This window comes from Myxine glutinosa, chromosome 11 (genome assembly GCF_964187855.1).
Source record: "Myxine glutinosa chromosome 11, kmMyxGlut1.1, whole genome shotgun sequence".
Lineage (NCBI taxonomy): Eukaryota > Metazoa > Chordata > Myxini > Myxiniformes > Myxinidae > Myxine > Myxine glutinosa.
Window position 1 is genome coordinate 557592 of NC_136271.1, and position 16269 is coordinate 573860.

A 16269-nucleotide genomic window follows, 5' to 3' on the forward strand; every position below is an offset into this window, starting at 1 on the left:
GTAAGCGGCCTTCATGTTTACTGTCCCAGGGCTTCGGTTCTTGCTCATAAATTGGGACGTGAGTAATTTGGAATGGGGGCGTGTGAGAATAATGACATGGTCGGTGAGGGGATCTGAGTCTCTGCTACAAAGTGTCTTGTGGGTGGCATTTGTTTATGTGTAGAGGTTTTGTGTTTTTAAAGGGTCGTAAGAAAGGATTGTGATGTGATTGAAGTGTGAATATGGGAAATTCACATGTAAGCAGGCCATGGCAGTATCTTTTTATTGAAATATGTGTTGAGGATTGAATGGCAGCGGGGGAGGAAATGTTACTACGGATTTTGTGGGTGGGGAAGGTGTGTGTGTCCGCAGGTACGGATCAAGCTCTGGAGGAGCGGTGACTGTGCCCCCCCCCCCCCCCCCGATGTAATTTGCCCACGAGTGGTGTCTGGCAATTGGAAACCCGTCTGGGGAGGGCGCCTTGAGGTATGGAGACCCCTGGTGACCTTGGCAGCTATGTGAGCCTGAGGCAAAGGAGCCTGGTGTGGAGACCTTCCCGGCGGGACGACAGCTAAGGAGCTGCTTGGCTGTCACAGGGCCGAGAATTGAAGGGGGTGGGGAGGGATTGGTGGTGAAGAAGTTGCAAGTCGGGCACTTGCTTTTGGGACTGCGGGCACCACAGCCTGAAGCGCCCCCACCATCATGCTTGTACGGTACCTCCCCACTGCCTAGTTGAGGATCACACATGTGTTATGACATCGAAGCCATGGTCTTGCAGGGGGGTGAAATAAGTGCTTTGATGATTATTGCAATGTGTGTGAATGATTATTGGGTTTAGTGTGAGTGCACTGGGGAAGATCCACCATGCCATGTCACTCACCTATATCACCAGGACAGGGGCCGCGGAAATCTGGGAAAATTGGGATGGCTCTGCAGGTAACTTTGGGTATTGTGGCATCCACTGGGGGACGTGGTCTTTAGAGGAACCCAGGCTTGTACAAATGTTCTTGAATTTTATTAAGGTTTCGTGGTTAAGGTAGAATTTGTGTTTTGACATTTTTCTTATCGCCCCAGGAGTTAGGAGCGCGGACACAAGAGTTTTAAATATTTGAAATGTTGGGAAGGGGTGTAGAACATTAAGGTGAACAGATAAGTTAGCTATGGCTTGTTTCCCACAGCCCCTCCTAATTTATTTCATAGGCTAATTAAGTGTGAGTCAGTAAGTGTTAAGGCTGGAACGGTAATGCCTGCAGTGAACCTTGCAGGAGCTACGGTTCCAGGGGGCAGGGGGGGCTGTGTTACATTCATGGGGGTAGCTCATGAAATACTTTAGGCCAGGTAGGATTGTATAGTGTAGTGTGCTCCATATGTCGTGTAGAAACCCTCCCTCTTGTAACTAAATAGGCCCGCATGTCCGGTAAGATTGTATGTGTCTCCATGGTGAGGGGTGGAGCTATGCTAATTAGTTAGGATATAAGGAATAATCCCCTGTATGTAAATTGACCTTGTGGTTTTCCCTTCGTTCCTTATGAGATCTGCAACACCAGCCATGCACTCCGCACCTAAATTAAATAACACTAAATAAAAGCTACCGGATTTAGACATTTAAACACTGCCACTGACGCTACCAGCCGAGTCATCGCAAGGGCCAGCAAGAGGGGCCGTGTGGCCCCGCCCCGAGAGGTGATGATTGGTCAGGGCGATGGACTGCTACGATGGACTCTTTGATTGGAGCACGCATGGACGTCATCATATGACGTTCAAGCACCAGGGACAAAAAGGCGAAGCGGTCACCATTTTTTACTGCCTTGGTTTCGACGTTCGTGGCAGACGGTCGGAGTTTGTGTGCTGTCTCTTGTTCTTATTCAATACAAGCTGTCGCAGTTTGTACTCTGTGGACTCTGGGGGGCATTTCGGGCAGTTGCAGTTCGTGCACACTCTGGGCGGACGCATCCTTGTCTTGTCTCACCTCGGTGCTTTGTGGTGCTGACGGATAGGAAGGAGCGAGGGCCTGCTCGCTTCACGTTCAGTGGCTGGGGGTGAATGGACTTCGCGCCAAGGCGTGTTTCCCGTGCAGGGACGCGGGACCTGAGACGACACCAGACGTCACGGACGCCAGCGGAGTGCAGGCAAACGCACCACACACACACATTTTAATGCTTTTATTTATTACCCTGTGCTCGTGAAGCAAAAAGTGGGGTTAAGCATTCTTGTACGTACATGTGCCGTATGTATGCCGTGCATGTCTGCATTTTAAAAATTCATTTTCTCGGCAACCGTTGGTCCGATTGACATGAAATTTTCACCATAGGAGCGCCTCCTCCTGTATAATATTTTAATGATTATGGAGTCATAGGTCACGTGGTACAGGCACCATCTTGGAAAAACTTCGCACCTCTATATCTCTGAAACCACTCAATGGAAAAAATTGAGAACTGGCTCATTGTCAACTACTCCCTATGGGGAATAAGATATGTTAATGATGGTCATCAGTGCCTTCGCTATGACGTCATAATTCGACAAATACAACACATCCATCCGATCATTATTTTAAAATTTTCAGCAACTGCTGGTCTGATGGACATGAAATTTTCACCATAGGAGTGCCTCCTCCTTTAGAATATTTTAATGACAATCATGACGTCATGGTACAAGGCCAGGTGGTACAAGCACCATCTTGAAAAAAACCCTTTCCCGGGAATCCCGAAAGTTCGCTAGCGACTCCCGTTCGACAACGTTCGATTCCGAACTCGGAGCAACTCGGCTTTCTTGTCCGACTCACTCGCTCCACCCACTTTCTTTTTTTGTCCCCCGTCGCACAGCGTAGCGAAAGGGGGACTATGGCTTTCCCCTCCGTCCATGTGTCCGTCCGTCCGTCCGTGCGTGCGTGTTTGCGTGCGTGCGTGTTTGCGTGCGGGCGTAAGTGAAGGACCGCATTCAAATTTGGTGTGTGGGTGCAACCCACGTCAAAATCCAAGATGGCCGCCGCCATGTATGTCTGATGCCATGTATGTCTGAACCTTGTGAGATCTTGAAAAATAAGCGAAGTACCAACTTCTAATCTGGTGTGTGGGTGTATCTAGGCATAAGGAAGAACGCTATTGAAAATTGGGTCGCCACGTCAAAATCCAAGATGACCGCCGCCATGTATGTCTGAACCTTGTGAGCGAAATATCTCGAAAAATAAGCGAAGTACCAACTTTTAATCTGGTGTTTGGCTGTATCTAGGCACAAGGAAGAACGCTGTTTAAAATTGGGTCGCCACGTCAAAATCCAAGATGGCCGCCGCCATGTATGTCTGAACCTTGTGAGATAAATATCTTGAAAAATAAGCGAAGTACCAACTTCTAATTTGGTGTGTGGGTGTATCTCGGCATAAGGAAGAATGCTATTGAAAATTGGGTCGCCACGTCAAAATCCAAGATGGCCGCCACCATATATATGTCTGAACCTTGTGAGCGAAATATCTTGAAAAATAAGCGAAGTACCAACTTCTAATCTGGTCTGTGGGTGTATCTAGGCACAAGCAAGAAGGCTGTTTAAAATTGGGCCGCCACGTCAAAATCCAATATGGCCGCCGCCATGTATGTCTGAACCTTGTGAGATGAATATCTTGAAAAATAAGCGAAGTACCAACTTCTAATTTGGTGTGTGGGTGTATCTCGGCATAAGGAAGAACGCTATTGTAAATTGGGTCGCCACGTCAAAATCCAAGATGGCCGCCACCATATATATGTCTGAACTTTGTGAGTGAAATATCTTGGAAAAATAAGCAAAGTACCAACTTCTAATCTGGTGTTTGGGTGTATCTAGGCAGAAGGAAGAACGCCATTGAAAATTGGGTCGCCACGTCAAAATCCAAGATGGCCGCCTCCATGTATGTCTGAACCTTGTGAGCGAAATATCATATCATAGCATGTTTTCTGCGTCTTCCACTTTGTCAACTCACATCACTTCACCGACGGGGGACCTAGGCGTAACGCTTGTTCCCCCTCTTCTTCTTCTTCGTCATTCGCTTCCCGATCCGGTTTCCTGTTTCTTTTAACATTAACTTTTTTACCTTTTGAAAACAGTTCATGAACAATAAACCTTTTGAAAACAATACTAGTACATGGAATCAGCAATATTTATAGTTGATGCAAACCACCACAACGGAAGTGACGTATCCGTAACATTAGGGTGTGCTATGTGCATATATGTATAAACCTTAGTATATGCTACGTGTATATGTATAAACCTTAGGGTGTGCAATGTGTATATGTATAAACCTTACTGTGTGCTATGTGCATATCTATAAACCTTAGGGTGTGCAATGTGTGTGTGTGTATATACCTTAGGGTGTGCTATGTGTAGATGTATAAACCTTACTGTGTGCTATGTGCATATTGTAGTAAGTTCAGGAATCTCCTTTAATCAAGTGGTTTATTAAAGATGATACCAAGCTCTCACAGAGCACACGGCCATCATGACGAGCCGCCATCAACCACTGAAACTACGCCCCCAGACGTCACTACGCAGTACGTAGTACCAATCACAACATCTCCCTTTCATTGAAATTATTATGTTTGTATGCAACAAAACACTACGAAACTAAATCAAAATAATAAACACAATCAGACACAACTTGAACCACACATAGATGGGATCTGGGGTTACTGTTATAACTCTTAACCAAAATGTAATTACTGCTCAGTATGATTAGCTAAAACAGAGAAAACACAGAATCATTCCAATCAACGCATTGTCTCTGCACCAATATTACAAGGGCTGATTTCTGGTGGTCGTTATTCACTATCACGATATCTCGATGGTTTTCGAATCACACGGCCTGATCTGGTCGAGTACGGAGAGTTGTCCGGCCTTGTTGTCTCAGCACTCTCGTCATCCTTGGAGCTGGAGCAGCCATTAGTTTCCATTGCTGAAGTGTCGTTGTTGAAATGTACGTGTCGAGCAGTTGGTAGACTTTGATGTGTTGGTTGGGTCAGTTCGTCCTTCCACTTTGCGCCACAATCGGGTGGATGAAGTTCACGCAAATGTGCCCTGGTTCTTCGAAGATGCGTCCCGTAAGGCGTCTGTACTATATACGAGCGGGGTTCATCACAGCGAGCCACAACTTTCCCGGGGTACCATTGGTGCGTGTCCTTGTTCAGAATCCGAACCCGATGTCCAATAGCCAATTCAGGTAATTGCGGCCCAGCCGTTCTGTTGTATTGCTTCGCCATCCGGTCTCCACGTTCCTTCAATCGTTCCTGAATTTCCTGATGCCTTTGTTGTGCAGGAACCAACATACGACTTGGTAGGTTGGTGCGTATGGGCCGGTTGAACAGCATTTCGCTTGGACTTGGGAGGTGGGAATCTACAGGTGTGCACCTCAGGTGTTGTAGTGCAATATCTATGTCACTCCCTGATCTAATACACTTTTTGATCGTTCTTCACTGTTTGAACTTGTCTCTCAACCAATCCATTACTGCGTGGATACCTCGGCGATGTTGTCGTGTGTTTTACATTCCATTTGGTACACATATCACGGTACGGCTTACCCACATATTGAGGTCCATTGTCCGATATGATCTCCAGAGGTGGGCCGAACATACTGAAACATTCAGATGTGGCCTTGGCTACTGCACTGCTCGTCGTGTATTCCATTCTCTTCGCAACTGGGTACTTGGTGTAATAATCCGTCACCAAGAGGTAGGTCTGCCCATGTAGCTCACACATATCACTGGCTACCTTTGTCCATGGTACCGCTGGTATCTCATGAGCTATCATAGCCTCATGCCTTTGTTCTGGTTGGTTCTCTTGACATGCCTTGCATGTTCTGACAGCTCTCTCAATGTCCAGATATATACTTGGCCAGTAAACACATTCGCGTGCTAGACGTTTTGTCTTTTCGATCCCCATGTGCGCCTCATGGAGCTGGTCGAGGATATCCTTCCGTAGCTGCTCTGGAATTAGGACCTGTCGACCTTTGAAGAGAACACCGTCACAAGTACCAATTTCATCACGGTATGGCCAGTACGGACGTAGGTCCACAGGCAGCTCTGTAATCCTAGCAGGCCACCCTCGATGAACAATGCTGCAATGCTCGAAAGGTTCTATCAGCCTGTCCACACTCTCCGAGTTGGTCCTGTTTCCTTGAGCTGAAATCAATGAGGTCAAAGCGATAATGATCTTCCACATCATCAAGCTCAATACCATCTACACGTGTGTCCAGCTGCAGTTCCTGATTGTTCTCTGGGTTCGGTAGCCTCAACAGCATGTCTGATAGCGTCATCTCACGGCCGGCCTTATACTCCAGATCAAAATCGTAGCCTTGGATTTTCACAAGAAGGCACTGAAGCCATGGAGAGGCGCTTGTAAGCGGTTTGCTGATGATCATGACCAATGGATTGTGGTCTGTGTATACCTTGAAGCGTTTACCAAACACATAAGTATGGAACTTCTGTATGCCAGCAACAAGGGCCAGGGTTTCTCGTTCAATGTTTGAATATGCAAACTGAGTGGGTGTCAGAGTACGTGACGCAAAAGCAACAGGCTTGTCATCCTGCAAAAGGCATGCACCCAGTCCCTTCTGTGACGCATCTACTTCCAAAACTGTCCCCTTGTCATGATGATAGTATGTTAGACAGGCGTCTGCATCAACACTCTGTTTCAGTTGCTCAAATGCAAACTGATGGTCTTCCTGCCACATGAATGGCACTCCATTCTTCAGTAAATCTCGGAGGGGTGCCACTTTATCCGCAAAGTGGGGAATATGTGGTGACAGTTCATCAGTCCAATGAATCGGCTCAAGTCTTCCTTGTCCTGCGGTGACAGCATCTTCCGGATGTCGCAGATCTTCCCAGGATCAGGTGAGATTCCTTGTTTGCTGTAGATCGAGCCGAAGAAGTTGATACGGTCAGTCTTGATGATACATTTTAAAGAGTTGAAAACCAGACCCTCTCTTCGTGCTACTTTCATCAGGTTCAGAAGATTACGATCATGCTCCTCTTCAGTTCGGCCTGATACTGCCACATCATCGGAGATACCAATACAACCTGGTGCTTGCTCGAGTATGCGGTCCATGGCTTGCTGGAACAGATCCTGGCTGACACATAACCCAAATGGCAATCTCCTGAAGCACCAGCACCCAAAAGGTGTGCGGAATGTGGTCAAATCCTGGCTTTCGTCATCCAGATACACAGCCCAATAACCAGCCCGAGCATCTAATTTTGAGAATAATGTGGCGTCAGCAAATTCTGGGTTCAGCTCGTCTAATGTCGGTATTTTATGTGGACACCTCTTCAGCCAAGAGTTCAGGCGTTTCGGATCGAGACATACTCTTAAGCTCCCATCTTTCTTTACACTATTACAGATGGAAGAGCACCAATCCGTATGATAGTCCACTTTCCTGATGATACCCTGTTTTTCCATTTTCATTAGTTCCTCCTTCAACTTCCCTTTGATGTGAACACTACACTTCTTTGGTGCGTCAATCGATGCCTTTGCATCAGGCTTTAGATGAAGCCTCACTTTTCCTTTAAAATTCCCAATGCAGTCAAACCTGTCCGGGAACAGCCTTTTCAAATCATCCACGGAATTCACCTTGTAGGCCTGTTCCTCATGGCGCATTGGTTTCGGAATCCTTGATGCTGTAGGTGCAGCCTTCAGCAATGTCCTCCGTTGCCCAGCAATGCTGCTTATGGTGACGATGTTGAGCCGTTCACACGCTGGTAGTCCAAGTACTGCAGGTCCAGGTACTTCAACCACATAGAACCTGTACTTGAACCAATCTGAGTCTTTATATCGACACAAAAGCTTGAGGATTCCATGACGCTTGATCTCACTGCCATTGTAAGCAGTGAGCTTGGTCCCACCAAGCGGAGTCAGTTTTGACATCCATTTGTTTCCATACATGTCCTTCACAATACGCATTGGCAAAGTATTCCCTGACGCACCTGTATCCACTTTCAACTGCAGTTTGTATACACCTTTCATATCAGGGCATACAATGTTCAACAATGTGTACACTTCATCCCTCGTCTCCTTCATACACAGTGCGGATACCCTGATCACGTGAAACGGCTTGGTGTGTTCATATGCGTCAGTGTCACTTTCGTAACTGTCTTCATCGCCTTCAGGACAATACCCCGACACTTCATTCACCGAGGTCCCATTATTGTTACTTCCCCGAAGCATACCTCTCAACTTGCTTCTGATGACTCGACAGCCTCTTCCACCCATTGCAGGACGGCGGCTCCACTCGTATCCATCAGCATATCCCGTGCTTCGTTTGGGATTTTCACAACAACGGGCCCAGTGTCCCCGTTCACCACAATACTTACAATAATCATTGTATGCTGGGCAGTTCCGTGGTGGATGTGATAGTCCACACTTTTTGCACTTTTGTCGATGTGTCATGGCATTCACAGACGATGAAGGCCCTTCCATCTTCTGGATGGCCTGCTTTCCGATTACCATTGCTTCGTACTTGCGTCCCTCACTTAAAACCAGGTCCATGTCGTACCCGACCTCCTGGTCGAGCAGATGCTTTTGAAAATCATCATGTGGGGTGCTCGCAACAATCAACTCGATAATCCGTTCCGAGAATTCTGCCTCGGAGAAATTGCACAACCTTCCCTTCCGTCGGCATCGGTTGACGAAATCATCAATGGACTCTCCTTCTTGCTGCCGAAATCTGAATCTTGATGGCCTGTCTGGCTTTAGTATTGATGCCCTCGTCCGACAGCACCAAGTTCATTCGTTGCTTGAATAACTTGAAGGTCTCCGCCAGGTCCGAGCTGGACCAGTCCATTGTCGGGAACTTCGCCATGTTGAAAAAAACACGGAACGTGCCGCCGTGGTAATCCGCAAAGAAAAACAAGACCAAACTTCAAACTGCTTGTTGATCTTCACGATCCCACGCTGCCACCATGTAGTAAGTTCAGGAATCTCCTTTAATCAGGTGGTTTATTAAAGACGATACCAAGCTCCCACAGAGCACACGGCCATCATGACGAGCCGCCATCAACCACTGAAACCACGCCCCCAGACGTCACTACGCAGTACGTAGTACCAATCACAACACATATGTATAAACCTTAGGGTGTGCAATGTGTATATGTATAAACCTTACTGTGTGCTATGTGCATATGTATAAACCTTAGGGTGTGCTATGCATGTATGTATAAACCTTAGGGTGTGCTATGTGTAGATGTATAAACCTTCGGGTGTGGGTGTGGGTGTGGGTGTGCTATGTGCATATGTATAAACCTTCGGGTGTGGGTGTGCTATGTGCATATGTATAAACCTTAGGGTGTGCATTGTGTATATGTATAAACCTTAGGGTGTGCTATGTGTGTAATCCTTGAGGTGTGTTTGGGAGGAAGCCTGATAATGTGACTATGTGTTCGGAGCAACTTAATTTGTTATCAATACTCCCACGTTTGGATTTATTGTGATTTTAAATTGCGAGGAAGTACAGCACACGATAACGACTGGAGTGAACTGTTGCACTTTCACACGTCTTCTGACAGTCTGTCCAAAGAAGAGTATGATCGTGAACAGCAACAGCGGCTGGAAGCATGCAGATCAATCACAACGTCAGCTTCTCCGTCACCCCAAGATTATATGTGTGGTCTCTCAGAGGCCACTGAGTTGAGCAAGCCTGAGGTATATTTTGTGTTCTTTGGTTAATTGCTTGCTTCATTTTTCATGTGTTTCTAAATTCATATGAACATTAGATTAATCTTTACCTTTGAGGAAACGAAATCATGCTCATTTTACCCATCAATCCTTCCTGCTTTTTGCATTGTGGAGGATTTGCATCTAGTGGCGATATATATATATATATATATATATATATCGTTTGGCCAGTGTGCAATGCCTCCAGGATTCGCTTCCTGGCCCGGTTCGGGGATGCCGCCTTCACATTCACATTGTCCCATAACGGAACAAACGAGGGCACCGTTGACAGAGGAGACTGTGGTGTTACCACAGGCATACGGACCTCTCATTCATAAATACACCAAAGAGACACCGATGCTGGGAGGAGGACAAGGACAAAGTGGGACATAACCGACACAGGCGACAAGGATAACAAAACACAATACACCGCTCAAACACGCACAAAACACTGGCAACATAAGCCTATCACGGGTCAATGGTCACGAGGCCTCACAACTCAGCTTTGTGACTGGTTGACAGAATAGGCCCACCCCTTCTCCCAGGTATATCTGGGAGGAGGTCAACAAGGGAATTTCTCTTGATAAAGGCTAGTGGAGGCCCAGTGCATGCTGGGTTGCTGCCTGAAACGTTGTTTTTTTTTTAAACAAAACTACAGGTTGGGGAACGATAACATGGACGTATTGGATATAATTCCCAACCGCCGTTCATTACCTGATATACACATATATACACAAATAATTAAGTTAAGCACCCCTACACAACGAATTAAGGTAAGCACCCCCTAATATATATTCTTTGTGTATATGTATACATTGGCATATATTCTAAGGTATGTGAGATCAAATAATGATTGGTATGACATTAGCAATTATCCATTGATGAAATGCAGATGAGTGCACTCATCTGTGACGCCCATCGCTCGTGCAGCACGTGTTATCATCCACGTGGTCGTGATTTTCTGTAAATGCACTATCATCACGGGTTATTGCAAGTCACGCCTGAGCTCGTGTGGGGGTTACATGGTCATTTTCTCGTAATGGTGGCTCGTAGACGGTTGTCGGACGGAGAACGATGGCGGATAATAGGCATGATCGAGTCCGGAATGTCCAGAAAAGCTGTAGCTCGAACGTTTGGTTACCACCATTCGGTGATCAGTCGGTTGGTGCAGAAACACCAGGAAACGGATGCGGTGCAGGACCGCCCAAGGTCTGGAAGACCTCGCGTGACAACAGTCCGCCAAGACAGAGCGCTTTTGAGACTGGTGCGACGATATCCCTTCGCCTCGAGCCATTTCCTGAAGGACAACTGGCTGCCCAACAGAAGGCTATGTCACCGTACCGTGAGGAACCGCCTGAAATCGGCCGGTTTAAGGTCAAGACGAGTGATCAAGCGTCCAAGGCTACTCAAACGACATCAGAGGGAGCGTTTGGCATGGTGCCTAGCGCGACGTGGATGGAACATCCGGTCTTGGAGGCGAGTTCATTGGTCGGATGAAAGCCGGTTCTTGCTGTACGTGACAGATGGGCGTGTTCGGGTGTGGCGCCACAAAAACACCGCGTATGCACCTAAAAACATTCAACCAACGGTACCCTTTGGTGGTGGCTCGATTATGGTCTGGGGATGCTTCTCCCATGACTGTAAGTTGGACCTGATAACTGTGCGAGGTAACCTCAACGGAGAGCGATATGCCGAGGAAATCCTGAATACCACCGTAATCCCGCACTTCGATGACCACACCCTCGCCAGCAGACCCATCTTCATGGATGACAACGCCAGGCCTCACCGTGCGAGACGCGTCCGAGCCTTGCTGGAGCAAGGTGCTGTGACAACCATCCCCTGGCCTGCATACAGTCCTGACCTGAACCCCCTCGAGCACGTTTGGGACATGTTGGGACGACAAATTGCGAAGATGGTCCCTCCAATAGCCAATCTGGATGAATTGGAACGTGCATTACATCGGGAATGGAACAACCTGCCACAGCAACGCATACGACGGCTTACAGGGTCTATGAGACGTAGGGTTGAGTCAGTGATCCGATCACGTGGGTCCTACACACGTTATTGACGCAAAGATCGCTAGAGGTCTTCTCAGAACAATGACTGTACGTTAGAAAACATAAACGTCATCCACACTGTCCGTGATGGACCTATAGCTCCATACTTAAATTGAGGTGAAAATATGCCTAAAATTCCCAAAAAATTTCACCTTAAATTATTCAGAATAAAATATTGAAAACGGCATGATTGTTATGTTTTTATGTGACCATAATATCACTTCTCCAGAAAATATAGCAATATCATGGGTATATTACACTGTTTTGACGACAACAAACTTGTAATGTGCGAGGTTGTAAAAAAACGGGGGGGGGTGCTTAACTTAATTCTTTGTGTATATATTAGGGTGATTTAAAAAAAATGAACTTCGGAATTCAAATTAGCAGAAGCCACCATTTTGTGACATTTAATGAAAAAGTAACTCATGCAAATTTTTGTGAGCAGTTATTAATATTTAAAGGTTGCTCAAACATGTTGTAACTTTAGCCTTGTACGTATAGATGTCGTAGATACAAGAAGGTTGAACTTAACTTTCTTGTTTATTTAAACTTTTTTTCAAATGTTGAATTTGAACTGTTTGTAATTGTGTTTCTGTTTGTTTTCAGGATTTTAGATTCTGAGTTTGCACAAAAGGCCACTGGAACTCGTTTGAGTTGTTCGGGTTAGGGTGGTGAGGGTTAAGGTTGGATGTGGACTCTGCTGACTCGGAGCAGGATGAATCATTCTGCTAGGCACAACAGCAGGTTTCATCACTCAATGTTATCAATGATAATGCAGAACGAGGGGTGTTGCTTATTCAGTCCTTCACTACAAAATCCAGGACAAAGGATGAGGAGCAGGTCCAGTACCTCCTTCAGGTAGTTGAGGCACACAGAAAGGCATTCCCAAAGGCCTCAAAAGCTGCTCTGCAGAAGTAACCCTTGTTGTTGTGCACTGTACTGATTCTGCACACACCAGTAAATGATCAAAAGGTTTTGGGCAAACACTGTTGTATTTTTTAGTGATGGCGTATAATGTTGACATAGTGTAAAACTTTGGTGGCTTTGAGCAATCCCTAAAACACAATGAATTCAGTTGAAATTTTGCAAGTGTTACTTTTTTTAAATTACCACATAGAATAATGAGTTCTGCATTGCCATCTTGTTTGATTAAGGTTTTCCCACATATTATAAAATCACCCTAATATACAGTCACGTGAAAAAGTAAGTACACCCCATTTAAGTTTTGACTTTTTCAACATATTTCAACATACAGCTATTTGATCTTCATTTCAACAATATTGAGAGATAAAGGTGATATAATATAACAAATATCATGAAACATTTACATTTTGTAGTGCGTTGTATAATTTAAATGAACATAAATGCAAATTTCGCATGTGGAAAAAGTAAGTACACCCTTGGCTCTAATAGGTGGTATTGCCCCCTTTGGCAGAAACAACCTCAAGTAGGCCTTTCTTATAACTGTCTACCAGTCTCTGGCATCGACTGGGAGAAATTTTTGCCCACTCCTCCATGCAGAATTGTTTCAGCTGTGCGATGTTTGAGGGGTTTCTTGCATGCACAGCTCGTTTCAAATCCCCCCACAACATCTCGATGGGATTTAGATCCGAGCTTTGACTTGGCCATTCCAAAACCCTCCATTTCTTTCTTTTCAGCCATTCCTTGGTGGATTTACTGGTATGTTTAGGGTCATTGCCATGTTGCAAGGTCCACCTTCGGTTGATCTTCAACTCTCCGACAGATGGCCTCACATTATCCTCAAGCACCCTCTCGTACAATGAAGAATTCATCGTGGATTTTATGATGGTGAGCTGCCCAGGCCCTGATGCAGCAAAGCTGCCCCAAACCATAATATTTCCACCACCATGCTTTACAGTTGGTATCAGGTTCTTGTGGTCAAATGCTGTCTTTGGTTTTCGCAAAACATGTCTTCTGGTACTGTGGCCAAATAGCTCTACCGTTGACTCTGTGGCTCTACTGTGGCCACTCATCTGTCCAGAGCACATTGTTCCAGAAGTGCTGGTCTTTGCCTAGGTGTTCATTGGCAAACTTTAGTCTTGCCCTGATGTTCTTTCTGGACAGCAAAGGTTTCCTCCTGGCATACCTCCCATGTAGATCAAATGTGTGCAGCCTCTTTCTAATGGTAGACTCGTGCACTTTGACATCAACAGAGGCAAGAGCTTCCTGTAGGTCCCGTGATGACATTCTGGGGTTCTTAGAGACTTCTTTCAGCATCTTGCGGTCTGCTCTCGGGCTGAACTTGCTGGGGCGGTTTGGCCTGAACAAGTTGGCAGTTGTCTGGAATCTTCTCCACTTGTAGATGATCTTCCGGACAGTCGAATGATTGATTTCAAATTGTTTCAAGATCTTTTTAAATCCCTTCCCAGACTCGTCGGCATCTATAACCTTCTTTCTTAAGGCCTCAGAGAGCTCTTTTGATCTAGGCATGGTGATGCCGCACACTTCAACAAAGAGCAAACCAAACTAAATGTCTGAGGTTTAAATAAGACAGGTTCCTCCAAGATCCTCTCTGACGATGTTCTAATCATTTGCACCTGAGCTGGTGCACCTGATTCTAATTTTAGGTGTTTGAAGTAGTGATAAATGTAGGGGTGTACTTACTTTTTCCACATGTGAAACTTGCATTTATGTTTATTTAAATTATACAATGGACTACAAAATGTAAATGTTTCATGATATTTGTTATATCATTTGATCACCTTTATCTATCAATATTGTTGAAATGAAGATCAAATAGCTGTATTAGGGTGGTGCTCAAAATAATTTTTTTTAATATTTACTGGGACATGGCTTTTTGTTGTTCCTTTTGTTCCAAAATGAAAAGACACCAAATATGAAAGCAATCTGATTTTATTTAGGGGTGCCACATCAGCCTTCAAACTAAAGGTGTCTACAAAACTTTTCTATATATGGATCGAAAGCAAAACCAGAAGTTTGTTTCATGAAAATCCACCCTCCACTCACTTTCTTTGTATTCTAGCAAACACAAGTTACAATAGCTGCACAAATAGCACTATATTGCTATGAAAACTCAAATTCAATGATAACAATCCAAATGTTCAGTTCATAAAATGAAGAGACACCATATCACATAATATTAAAAAACCCAAATATAATGACAAATGTAACTCCTATTTCTGGGCCTGTTTCACCACTGTTGCCTTCTTGGCATCGGGGTACATCTTCCTGTGAGCAGCAACAACTTGGAGCAGAGCTTGCTTTTGCTCTTCATCCTTTGTAAGGAGCTTATTGTAGTCTTGTATCAATGCGACACCCCTTTCTGCCCTGTCGTTCACCATGACTAAGCCACTGGCAGCTTTCTTTGCTTCCTGAAAGCTGGTTCCTTGCTCCCATGAACCAGTATCCTTATCCATCCAATCAGTTGGGGTCCCTAGGATGCTGAAGAAATGCTTGGTGTGTGTTTTGTTATGAGGCCAGCGATTGACAGGGCGGTTCCTCGTTTGATAGCTGGTCTCTTTGGAGAGGGGTTTTCACCGTCATTTTTCAATGCTTCAATCATATTGATCTTGCTTTCTTTGTCAATTCTGGTGTCAAAGAATGCAAATGCCACTAGTACTGGGCTCATGTACCACGTGTGGCAGCCAAGTGCCTTCAAGGCTGCCTGAGCCATCTTCTGATTGATTTGTTCAAACTTTTCCAACTTCTTGAAGAGGTTAATGTCATTCAGGGGAGCCTCAATAGCTTGTGGAGCCCGAAACCAAGCCTGTACATACACAAGGCAGACAAAAATGTTGAAGGCTCGGAGTTCTCTCGCCTCTCGAAGTGTCAAGTGGAACTCTGACCGAAACATGAACACCTGTAGTGAATATAGTGCTTTTGCCATCCATCTGGCTCTGTGCATTGCTCCTGGAGCCATGATCCGGATTCCACGAGGTGGGATTCCTCCCATGTAGATGACAGTCGGTTCTAGGAGTTCACGATAATCATCTCGTGGCTGCTGATCTTTCAAACACACAAGAACGTTTTTGCTTCCAACACAGTGTCTACAGATCCCATTGAAGCCTTCCTCTCTGAGAATTGATCGTGAAGAAACTTCCTGTCCTCGGGGTTGGTGATTATGGCCTCCGAATCTGCATGCCTAAGATCAAACGTCTTCTCCAAGGAGGCCTTGAAGGATGCTTCCTTTTTCTCTTGGGTCGCACCACCCCGCTTTGCACCTTTTTGGAGGCTCCTCCATTCTTCATATAGCCTCTCCAAACGATGGATGCAGTGCTGCTTCGTCGTTGTAGGTAGGTGAGCTTTTTCCCAGAACTTCACAACCTCTTCAATGGTGAGGGTTGCACTCTCCCGGGCAGTGCGATTCTCCTTCTTCAGGTGATGGAAAAACAGGACAAGAGATTGATGCACAGTCGGGAGCTTGGCACCTTTGATGGCATCTCCAGAAGTGGACCCAATGAGATACACATTATCCTGAGCCCGAGTTTTCAATGAAACACTGGGACTAGCACATGCCATATCTGCAAAATAAGCAAGAATGTGGGTAAAATCCTGTTAATTCTTACTCCACAGGGTCACTCTCTACAAA

At 45.5% G+C, this 16269-nt stretch overlaps 1 protein-coding gene across 5 annotated transcripts in view; it reads left to right on the forward strand.

Moving 5' to 3' along the window:
* CFAP36 (cilia and flagella associated protein 36) overlaps positions 1-16269 on the forward strand; it is a 170991-nt gene that overhangs the window by 66223 nt on the left and 88499 nt on the right. For all 5 annotated transcript variants that reach the window (XM_068130035.2, XM_068130033.2, XM_078786326.1 and 2 more), the window contains one exon: positions 9495-9630. In XM_068130035.2, the coding sequence (XP_067986136.1) occupies positions 9495-9630 (136 nt within the window). The remainder of the gene's footprint in view (positions 1-9494; positions 9631-16269) is intronic.